The sequence below is a fragment of the Rhinolophus ferrumequinum genome, chromosome 8 (genome assembly GCF_004115265.2).
Source record: "Rhinolophus ferrumequinum isolate MPI-CBG mRhiFer1 chromosome 8, mRhiFer1_v1.p, whole genome shotgun sequence".
NCBI classification, from domain to species: Eukaryota; Metazoa; Chordata; class Mammalia; order Chiroptera; family Rhinolophidae; genus Rhinolophus; species Rhinolophus ferrumequinum.
Window position 1 is genome coordinate 46,630,857 of NC_046291.1, and position 12,689 is coordinate 46,643,545.

Consider the following 12,689-nt stretch of genomic DNA (forward strand, 5'->3'; position numbering starts at 1 on the left):
GGTTACTTTATGATCGTAGTGTTGAGTTGTCTTTCACGTATTATTAGTTTCATAGCTTTAGATGAATACAACTTGGATTTTACCATCAAAATGAAATTTATGGGGGAGGGTTAATTACATTCTTATGGGAGTTATATGGACATGTGTAATTTCCCTGGTGATAATGGCGGCTGGTTGATCTTTGGGGTATGCACACTTGTTTGTATGTAATTTTCCTACTAGGAGCTTGATAAATATATATATGTCAAATATTATTTTAAAAAGCCTTATTATCAAATAAAGTGGAGCCCAATTATGACTTGATTCATTATGAAATATACAAGGTTGTATCCCATGCTTTGAAACAGAATTACCTATTGCAGGGGTCTTATATAATATCACCAAATAGTTTCAAAGACAAATGTTGGCCTGTTACATGAGAATAGCAACAATATAAAGGGTACATTATACCACCCTTTGTGTTGAAATACCTGCTCATTATATTTTCAACCTTTTGTTTTTTCCTTGGTGCTTCCCTGAGTTTTAGAGAATTAAGCAGTTCTTTGCAGGGGGCTATGCATTTGGGCCAAATTTCCGCTGGTATCTCCCAATGACTTTCTAGCATCCCGAGGTGAAGAGAAACACTTCCCAGCAGTAGCTGCAGCGGCAAAATCTGGAATAAGGTGACAGAGAGATCAAAATGCGAACTAACCTGTGCAAAAAAAGCACTTTATCCCCATTCATTTCCCATTTGCAAAAACTTCCTTTGAAGCAATCAGCCTTGGTGAGGCAATATTAAAAAGCAGGCTTTAAAAGTGAAACAGCAAGGTTGAGGTGAGGGAATTGGTGAAAACATAGTTTATATTTATTCAGAAGTACTTTAAAACAATCTGTGTTTAACATGGCAAATTGTCTGTCGTTAAAATGCTAATGAAATGGTAAACAGCTGCTAAGGTTTTTATGCTAATGAATGGTGGTGGCTTAGTCGCTCTCAAGCCTTGTCTTTATTAGCATAGAGATTTGATTGGGTGAAGAGGATCATTGTGTATTCTGACCTTTGTTGATGGAGCAATCTGTTTGTCAAGTTCCTTGTTTCATTCTATTTGATTTTCGTTTGTTAGTACAAAGTGAGTCTTGCCAGGCCCTGGGGGACCATGTATTACACAGTGTTATCAGAGCCGCCATTGTGGGCTTGGAGAAAGAATTTGCTTTTGAGGGGAGACCCACGATGGCAAAATAATTATACATTTGTTCATCAGGCAGCTTTAAATAGAATAATTCTGTAAACTTTTTATACTTTAGACTTTTAACAATTATTATCATTGAAAATTGTAAAAGTCTGTTGGTTTAACATAAGAAATATCTGCTTTTTTAATTTAGCTACGATTTTAAAACAAAGCTTTTAAAACAAATATTTTAGTAAGTGTCTTTGCAACATTTGACATATTGATATAATACATCATCTTGGATCTACAAGCTCTAAAGTTAGCAATGAATGTAGTGTTACCTAATTAGAAGGATAATGTATAATACAAGGTGCTTATGTGAATGCCAGGCTGACATCAGAGCATTTACTTTGGCATCAGAAAAACAATCGTTCCTATTTGATCTATATATACTTTTGGCTGATTTATCTTTTTGCTGAGTCCTACACTGTATCCCCTAAAGGATAGGGTTGACCTGAAGTCTGTCATTACAGATAAATACTTCAAATGCCTTTTTCTTTTTTCTGTTTTTAGGATCAATGTAAATGAGGTATGACAGTCTAGTAAACACCATTGCCAATAATGTTCTGGAATAATTTGAAATATAATTCAGAGTTCATTAAAGAAATTCAGTACCAAAAAAAAAATCATTGAAATAGGAATTTTAAGTATTCTGGGACACTGCATAAGGATATTGGTGGGAATTTTAATAGTTGGAGTGAAGGTAGAGGGGATTATAGGCATATCATTATTTGTGGTCCTATATAGGCATGCCAGGAGAAATTGGAACCCTCATACTCTGCTGGTGGTGATGTCAAGTAGTTCAGCTGTTTTGAAAAACAGTCCGGAAGTTCCCAAAAATTAAATCATATTATTACCATATGACTTCACGATCCCCAATTCTACTCTTATGTCCACAAAAAAACTTAGAAACAAATGTTCATAGCAGCGTTATTCATGATAGCCAAAAAGTGCAAACAGCCCCAGTGTCCATCAACTGATGAATGAATAAGCCAAAGGTGGTCCATGTACAATGGAATATTAGCCAGTCCTAAAAAGGAATGAAATTCTGATACATGTGACGACATGGATGAACTTTGAAAAAAATGTTATGCCAAGTGGAAAGAGACAGTCACAAAAGACCTCATATTGTATGATTTCACTTAAATCAAATGCCCAGAATAGACAAATCTATATAGAGACCGAAAGTAGATTGGTGGTTGCCAAGAACTGGGGGTGTTGGGATCAAATGATGCATGACTGCTAATGGGTATGGAGTTTCTTTTAGGGATTGTGAAAATGTTCTAAAATTGTCATGGTTGCACAGCTCTGTGAATGTGCTAAAAACCATTGACTTGTACACTTTAAGTGGGTGAACTGTCTGGTATGTGAATTATATCTCAATAAACCTTTTATATTAAAAAAAAAAAAAAGAGGCACACCAGAGCCTATCTCTCAGAGCGCCACCTGCACCAGCAGTTACTTGTCTGCAGTATGTGGAAGCTCCAGGCGAAAGAAGAATGCTTGTCACTGGACAGGAGTGCTTTAAATCTCCTACACGTGGGCTAAAGCAGATATCTAAAGAGATGATAGCTAATATAATTGTTAAAAGGGAGAGTTGCCAAAATAATACAAGGTTCATTAGATGTAAAAGTTGAAGATAAAAGTTTGAGTTCCTGTCCCACCTCCTCCGTGCACCCCAATATGCTGCCCTTACCCAGGTAACAATAACCCCTTTTAGATTCTCTAACTATCCAAGGTCTAAATCACCTATATTCCACAAAGTAAAGGGCAACTTTTAGGTTTTTTTTTCTTTTTTAGAGAACAAATTGCATCATAACTTTCTTGGGAGCAGGCAGTAACTGTAAGAATCCAAGGTTCCTTTCCCTTGTAAAAACCGTATAATTATCTCTGATTTGCCTAAAACATGCCTGCTAGCCATCCAATAACTGAATAGTAAAGACCCATCAGGCTTCAAGAGGCTCCTCCCCTGCTCTCCTATATTTTTGGCTAGTCAGAGACAATGTTAGACAGACAGAATGGTCTCATTCTGCCCCACCTGCCAGCAGGACGTCTGTGCTGTGTACCTCAGCCGAGACTGACCAACCATGGCCCTTGCTGTGGGGAAGCATTCTGCATCACTGTCTTAGACAATGAACAGGAGACCATTTTAAACTGTATTTTCTCCTCCGGTGCCATTTGCTTCCTTCAAGAGTAACTCTCTTGCTTGCAGGTTGCAGCGCAGCAGTCTTGCTTTTGCACTGTAGGTTGGGGAGGGAGATGAATGTGAGAGAAAGATTGAATTTATTTTTGTTTTGTTCTTGGCAGGCAGTACATGCCACACTCCCGCCCTTCCTGCTCTTGTGCGCACACCTACCCTGATGATGCAGCCTTCACTGGATATCAAACCATTTATGTCTTTTCCAGTGGACAGTAGTTCTGCTGTGGGACTCTTTCCAAATTTTAACACAGTGAGTACACGCATTTTCATTTTATTTGTGTCCTCCTCAACCTCTTTTGTGAATAACCAATCGATGTAGTGTGTTTCCAAAGTGTGTAATTTTAGACCATATATTGCTTACACTGCTCAGCTGTATTATGGAAGATAATGCTTCAGCCGTGGCAGTTAGTCCGAACAATAACCAGCGTATTTATTTTCCAAGTGTTTCCACAGGTGACTTTTCACCTGTTGCTTTGAGCATTATTGGTAGACTTTGCAGTGGCTTGAGCACTCATATCATTTCTGGGATGCTGTTCCCGTGCTCAAGTACACAATGTAGAGATATAAGCCACACTGATTTTTTCCCAACTAGTCTAAAGAAAATAAAAAATGTATATGGTTTACCTGGGTACATTTTCATTAGGGAGATGTTTTAGATAAAGACTCTTACACAAACAGAATTTTTATTTGGAGGCTATTGTGTATTATGTGAATCTGACTCTATTAGTAAAAAGAAAAAACTCATTTTAAATTTACACATACATATTAGTTGTCTACATGATACTTTGACATTCACTTTAAAACATGTGAAAAAATCTAAGTGAATTCCCCATAATTACCAATGTTCTTCACTCAGGTCGGTTGACTTTTTATCTGAATGAAAGACATTTTGTAGATGTGCCAAGTGGAGCATGACATCTTTCAACAATAGCATTCAGTATAAAATCACTTCATAGTCAGATTCTAAACTTATAGTAAGAGAAAAGGTTAAACAGTTCAGGTGATTGCAAGAATTACGTCTGTTCGGTCAATTAATACATGGTATTTGGAGCACGATGGTGTATATAAATGACACAGAGTTTTAGAAGTTGCCATAATCAAGAAGAAGAATTGCATTATCAACACCACCAGACAGTGAGTACCTGAAGTATAGTCAAATGTTTCCTTTTGCAAACTTATCTTCTGTATGAAGTGAAAAAAGCAAGAAGATTCTTCCTCAGGGGCTGTAAATAAAATCTGCTGACAGACCTTCTTTGTGGCTTAGCATGGTAACATAATTAGAAGTTAGGGGATCAGCCAACTAAGGAATAGCGGCCTTGACTTACCGAGTAGACAGTTAAATGTTTTTGTCTTCTTGGGGATTTTCAGAGACAAGGCAGACAGTTTTTCTTTGTTTGTTTGTTTTTTTTGTTTGTTTGTTTTTCAAAGGCATAAAGGGTGAGCATCATTTCTAGTGCAGTGGAATGGCTCAGTAAGATAAATCACACCCGGTCACATTAATCCATCAGGAGTGACTGCCCCAAAGACCTTGCCATTTCAGGGAGCTTGAACTCAAGCATGCCTGTTACAGCCTCTATTGAAACACAGGTGATACATAATCTAATTAAATTACGTACTTCTTAAAACAATTACTAGGTGTTTGTATTTTGATTAATGTGCATTTGGAAGACAGCATTTGTAGCTACTGCACAGGTGCAATCGCAGTCAGGAAGCAGCATTGATAGTCTGGGTAGGTATGAATGGTTCACCTCTCTGTATTTTTTTTTTCAACACAAGTAATACATAGATGCTTATTTCAAAGACTTGAATAAAACATTAACATTCAAAGCAAAATGTGAAAGTCACCATCCCCTACCCCTGCAAAAGCACTTACTCCCTTTGCTAGAGGAAAGTACCCTTTGCAGCTGGTATGCCTCCTTCCAGCCCCCTTCCAGAAGTGTATTATGTATAAACCTAACGAGAACTCAATCTCAGTTGTCTTTTTACAACTGTGATCATCTGATTAGCGCTATTCTCTAAGTCATTTTTTTCAATTATCAAAGTGCCTTATATATACCTCTCTGTTCTTAAGGTATGCAAGACAAAACTGGAAAGAATATTTTCATAAAGGTTTTTGTTTTGTTTTTAAGATAAAAATACAGGTTCATAATGACTTATAAGGTTGTATAGGGCTTCCAGATATACTAACTTGCTTTTTTATTTGTTTCTGTATTATACACCGCAATTAAACTTATGATATATTTGGTAATATCCAAAGAATAGTTTTACTAATAGAAGCTCTTTTTTTCCTTCTTGGAAGAAAATAGACTTGTAATTTTCAAATGAAAATACTTTTTGGTTAAGGTGAAGAATATAGCAAAGAACTTCATGAATAAATCATTTTACTCTATTATATCCAAACATTTATTGGACAGAGAGCCTTTTTGGTAGTATGATAAAATTTAAGTCATTGCAAGTGGGACTCACGACCATTTTGTAAATAAATGAATTTATAGGATCATCGGAGGATAACCTGTAATTTTTTTTCACTGAACCTCTGTTTTAATTACTGAAATCCTATTCCTGTAGGCTTTTCCATTCTAGTGTCCAACTCACCCAATAGATTTCCTGAGGTAATTTCACAGAAAAACCATTGTCAACATTTTCCTTGAAAACCATTTTTATATTACTAATAATAATTACACTAGATTACTGTATATTTGTGATGTTTTACATTCTTCAAAGGACTCAGACTTTAGAACATTTTAGTAGACCATGATTATTATTCCTATTGTCTAGAGAAGGAAAAGAGTTAGTGAAGAAAGAATTGAGACTTGAATTAGAATCTTCTAACTTTGAAACTTGCATTCTGGCTCTTTTCTGTCCTTGGCTTTTGGGCCATGTCACTTCCCACCTCATTCATTGTGAACAAGTCTCAATCAAAAATCTTTTGTGCTCTTTTCTGGAAACATGGTAGACAATTTTCAGAAGAATCAATAAGGAGGAAGATGAAAGGATTCTTTGAATGCTGAAATGAACCTCTCTACAGACAATATCTATGAAGCAGAATATATTTTAAAAACAGTTATAATTTTTTGCTAACAAATTTTGAAAGTATATTTTACTCAGTAGTCCACTTCTTTTTTGAAAACCAAGGTGTATGCTACTTTAATCACTTTATTTTTAATCATGATAATATTAGTAAACATAAGAAATGTATTTTAACTCCCAATTATTATCAGTAGAATAAAAACACTGTATAGTCTGAGACCATAGATGAAAGTTTTAGCAGTTTAAAGTTTTACTATTTTCTTTAAGTGCATTTAAAACAAAACAAAACAAAACAAACAAATATATATATATATATATATATATATATATATATATATATATATATATATATATATATAATGGCTCCCTCTTGTTTTCATAGTGGAGTATGATAAAGTTACATCAGAAACAGCAAGAATGAAATGGGATTCTGTCATATTCAAAAATAGACTAGGTGCCTGTTCTATACTAAACTGTACACAATGAAGAGATATGCCTCAGAGCACTCATTTTAGTGTCTGTCTTGCCTTATGCTCCACAACTGACATAATCTCTGTGTCAGTGTTTATATGTGAACAATAAGCAAATAATTCGAAACACTGACCAAGCAGAATTATGAAGAGCCGTGTAGAAAAGATGGAGTTTGAATCACTGATAATTTATGATGGGCTCTAAGTCAAGGATTCATGTCTGGAAAATGATGATGCTAACTCTGCACCTCAGCAGTTGTACTTTACAGACGGGCTGTTTTGAGCCACTTACAGGTAAAAGACGGTGCAAAGAAAAACATAAATTTTTTAAGATCTTGACTTTTATATCTAAAGCTTAATAGGCTTCTCTGCCTGGCCATCCACTAATACTCACTTCCAACCCTGCCACCCTCCCTTCAATCATTTGTTGTTCAGAGCTCAATTTAGCTATCACCTGCTTCACAGGAAGTCTTCTGTGACTCTTCATGTCTGGATTAGGAGTCCATTCTCTGTATTTCCAATGCACCCCCCAAATTACCCCCATCATTGTAGTTGTCACACCATAATCTAACTAACTGATTATTTTCTTCACTGGAATGTCAGATCCTTGAGGACAGCAATATACAGCATTTATCTTTGTTTGCTTGGTGCTCTATAACACTTTTTTGAAGGAAGAAAGAGAGGAAGGGAGGAAGGGAGCAAAGAACAGAGGAAAGGACCCCAGTTCCTTGGTGTTGAATGTCCATGCACCCCCATTCAGCAACAAGAAAACCAACATATCTGATCTCTTAAGTGAGAGGTGATAGGTCTAGGGGTTTACTTTTACTGTTATTTTCCTGAGAACTGTCATTCTTTTTTAATCTAAAGCAACAATTAGTCACAAACGTCTCCCCAGCTATAGTACCAACTTTCTCTGTAGAAATGGTATAGAAACTTTGCAAATATTTACTGCATTCCTTGTCCTAAGCCCTAGTTTTAAAAGCTTTTAGTTAAAAAAACAAAGTCATTAGTTATTGAAGCTTATTGAAAACATAATATATGCACTAAAGAGTTCTGGGTTTGGGAAAGAAGATAAAACAAAACAAATAAGCCAAAATTACCTCAGGGCCCAAGAAACTGATAAGAATTAGATTAAATAGACTAGAAAAGGCAAGATAATAAAACCAAGAAATATAGGCACAGTGAAAATAATTACTGAACTTTATAATATTCAAGAAAGAATGAAATTTTTTGTATGCTAGTAGAGCTATTTTCATTTATTCTCTGTACTTTAAATTTGCCAAATGTTCCATGGTTGTTCTTTAATTGTTGTACATGTTTTGGTAGCTTCCAAAATATATGCAATTGTTTCTCCTATTACAATTAGAATCTACCATGCCATTTACTATGGATCCAATTTTATCTTTATTCAACTGAGATAATATTTGGTGTTGAATGCTTGGTGTTTAACAACTCAGATAATACTTAATGTTAAATTCTCCTGAAGAAAACATTTCTTCAGAGTTGAAATAAATTGCATATTTACCAGTATCATTTTAATACAATAAAATAAATGTAGTAGAAGAAACACATACACACATGCTATAATGGACAGAATGTTTGTATCCTCCTCTCCAAATTCATATATTGAAGTCCTAACACCCAAGTGAAGGTATTTAGAGATGGGGCTTTTGAGAGATAATTAGGTAGATGAGGTCATGATGGTGGGGTCCTCATAATGGTATTAGTGCCCTTATAAGAAGAGACCTCAGAGAGCTCTCCCTCATCCCACCACATAAGAACATGGTGAAAAGGCAGCCATTTGAAAACCAAGAAAAGAACTCTCACCAGAACCTGACCAAGCTTGTACCATGATCTTGGACTTCCCCCTCTAGAACTATGATAAAATAGATTTCTGTTCTTTAAGTCACCCAGTCTGTGGTATTTTGTTATGGCAGTCCAAGCAGACTAAGACATATATGAAATATATATATTGTATGTGATGATAAGTAAGTCCGTTTCTTTCTAACAGCCACATATTGTATACATGCACAGATGTATTTGTTGGACTTTCCAGGGCTATAGCTATAATCAAGAGCTGCCTTGAGACCACAGTCACCTGTCAGTTTCTCTGCAGATTGGCATGTGTTTTCCATGCCTATTTATTTCAAATGTCTTTGTCAGTCCTGTCATGTTTTTGCAATTGCTCCAGGAAAACACAAGCACAATGGAGGTCATTGCTGCTTTATTGCAAGAGGCTCAACCATCTTATTTTTGTGAAAAATAACCTGATTTTTACGCCTACCTTGAAATTATTATTTTCCTGACATGTGAACAAATATGTGGAGCAGAATAAAAATTACTTGTAAAGTCTCAAACCACTATATGATTCTTTGAATCATCCATGATTAGCTGTGAAATGATCTATACATTTACCATTTATTTTATCATTCTGGATTCTTTGAGATTCCATGTCATTAATAGTTTGGCAATATTGATGAATTTTTAATTTTTTTCTTTCTTGTAGTAGAATTAAATACTATATTTATCAAGAAAGTACAAAATAAATAAATTGGGAGTCAAAATCACATTTGCATTGCTATTAATTCATGCCATGTTTCACATGAAGTGTTCTTGTAGGGGAACCTGAAGTGAGCTTAAACATTCAATTTTTTTTCCTGCCTTTAATACCTTTGTCTACTTAGTGAAGTCTTTAAATACTTGAATATATATTTTTCTTTCATTTGAATTTTTCCTTTAAGTAAAACACTTTACCTCTGCTAATACAACCCAAATGTGAATTTTGTTGTTGAGTCTTCCTTTCTCCCTAGTAATGCTTTGCTGTTATTAGAAAGTTATGTATTCTATATTTTCTAGGATACTAGTATGTCCAACTGCTTGAAATGATATGTGTATCCACGTCAAATAAAAAAGAGACCATGGTTGAATTTTTATTTTCATGATATGCTTTAAATGTATTGAAGGGTAATACTCGTTTATATGTTCTAAAGAAAGGTATAGTATTAAAAAATGCCAAGCTGAGATTTTCCATGGTTACTCCAATTTACTTGAAAAGGGAACAGGAGAATAGCCTATTACTGTCCTTAGACAAATCAACACTACCCAGCTCATTAGGAAAAAAATACTTATAGGAAATCTTTGAAATGTGGTACAAGACTAACAAAGAGTTTGTACAAACAGTTAAGCATAGATTCCTGCCTAGAAAATTTTACATCCCTATTAAATATGACAGAGAGACAAATTATGTAAACAAGACCACTGGGAGGAAAAACTATATATGCACTGGGGTCTCCCTTTCCCCTTAAGACCACAACTATCTTTCCCTTTAAATTTAACTCATGTCCCTTGCCTTATTCAAAAGTCTCAAGATTTATCTACTAAAGACTTTGTGTTCAAATCCCCCTTTTCTCTACTCATTCTTGAAACCCCTTTAGAATAGTAAATCTTATTTATGCGGTTTGCATGTCTACATACATGCATGTGTACATAATGTGTGGTCATATATGTTCTTTCTAATTAATTTGCTTGTTCAGGGTGCCTAGCTAAAGGCGTTCATTCATAACCACTTACTGAATGTGTACACGTGCCAGCCCTTATGCTCAGGAGGGGTTACAGTGAATCAGATTGAAGAGCTGCTCCCTGAGAGAAATGACTTCCTCCTCTTACATAATTCACCATAACATAGCAGAGGATTTTGCTCATGGTGAATCATAGTCCATTCAGTTGATTCAAGTTGCCAAGAAACATCAGATTAAGACTTAATAGGTCCTATGGGGGAAAGGAACACAGGTTTCAGGAGGCTGAGAAAAGAGGCATCCGTAGTCCCACCATGCTGTGTCCTCTTGCCATGTCCCTTTCATTATCCTAGTCTCAACCTCACATGGCTCTGGACCTTCATCTCCAGTGCTAGAGTTTCAAGGATTATGTGTACTTGGAGGGTACATCAGATTTTCTGGCGAGACAGGCCTCCAGTCTTGGCGCTGTCCCAGGTCAGCATTTTTCAACAGTACAGTCAACTTGGAAAAAGTGTCTATGTCAGGCCCTCTAAAAAAAATGTATCTCATTCTTAACAAATCTTCAGTTAATTAAAAGAAGTCGAAATCAACAATAACCTTGTACTGAGCTTCTCTCAGTAAACAGGCCCTTTATGTGCTTGTGGTAAAGTAGAAGAATTTAATAAATATAAAAAGTAGCAAAATATTGTACAAGACATTCCCTCCAGCCCAGAAAAACTATTTCTAAATCGGTTGCCCTATAAACACATTAATGGATGTTCCCTGAGAAACTTTTATCAAAAGTTTGGGAACCTGTCTGATAAAACAGATCTTTCCTCTCCCCTCACCCCAGCCCCTGCCTCAAGATTTCAAGATTCTTATATTCAGAATTAAGTCTCAAGTCTCTTTTGGTGAGGAAAAATATGTTTTTGAATATTCTAGTCCCCATACTCTTATAATTGCCATTGAGGATGCTAAACGTGAATTAGAGTTATGTTTATCAATCTGTGAAGTTTCAACATCTTTGCTGAGCTCAGTAGGAGTTTTTGGAAAAATACTTTTATTTTCACAGATTTAGCTGTTAATTTAGGTTTCCTTACCCTCCTTGTTTATGTTCTGATGCTTGAAATAAAATGAAAAAAACATAAATTATATGGATAATACCTTATTTTTATGGAATTCTAGTATCAGAGGGCCTTAGCACATTTTAAAGACATACTACAATTAATTCTTTTAATATATCCATGTATGAAATAGGCGACATGTGTCATTGTTGTATCCTTTTGGCACATCAGAAGATTGAAGATATAATCCAATCTTCTAATTTATTTCAGTAGACAGCTCGGCCACTGAAAAGAAAAAAGCTTAATATCAGACAAGCAAGAGCTGGTCTCTACCCTACCATATCCCAAGTTTAAATGTGTGTATTACTCACAGGTTGTTAAAATTTTTTAAGTACTCAATATATCTCTGTGGCTCCTAAAGTCAGGTTGAAATACTCTCCTTTGCAGTATATTCTATTTAGAAGATAGATTTTTCTTGTCAACTTTATACTTGTTTTCCCTTGTTGTGAACAGTTTCTAGATCTGGTAGAGTAGAAAATATATCTGATCTCTTTCACAGGCTTATGATTTACAAATAATTAGGATTGTACAGAAAGTCTCCAACAATTAAAAACATGTGTATGGGTCTAATTTATTTGTTTTCATCATGTAGACACCAAACTTCATAATATGTAAAATGATTCGTTGTCATAATAATATAATCAAAATCTCTATTTCCAAATTGAGGTGAAGCTATTGGAGGCTACAATGATTAAGAATAGCCACTATTACATGGCATATACTTAAGATTCAACTTTTGAAGTACTTATCTTTTAAATGAGTTGGGGGCATTCATTTATTTCGTTACTCATTCATCAGTTATATCCCACCTCCTCCCAAAAGCCACTTGGAGTGTTCTCTCTCAGAAAAATAATGCTGCTTGACGTGTTCCAAAGTAAGTCTCAGCAATCCTACCTGGCCTTGACTCTGCTTGTTGCCACCTGGGGAAACAGGAACCAAAGTAGAGGGGACACAGGGGTTGAGCCATCTACTTCATTGCATAGGGAAAAAGCACTGACTCATTTTTTTGGGAGGGGAGTCTTGAGAAAGCCACGTAACTCCTCTTTTCCTCATTTGAAAACTAGCAGTGATAATACCTTCCTAGTCTATCTCATTACATCATGAAAATTTGAGTTTATTATGTTTATGGAGAATTGAGCATATGACTAAATATTTAGAAAATTTCT

At 35.4% G+C, this 12,689-nt stretch overlaps 1 protein-coding gene across 1 annotated transcript in view; it reads left to right on the forward strand.

Annotated features, from left to right (window-relative positions):
* The window catches only part of ZNF385B (zinc finger protein 385B), a 372,557-nt gene that overhangs the window by 293,127 nt on the left and 66,741 nt on the right, over window positions 1–12,689 (forward strand). Inside the window, 1 exon segment of the mRNA XM_033112713.1 lies at window positions 3,513–3,655. Within this exon segment, the coding sequence (XP_032968604.1) occupies window positions 3,513–3,655 (143 nt within the window).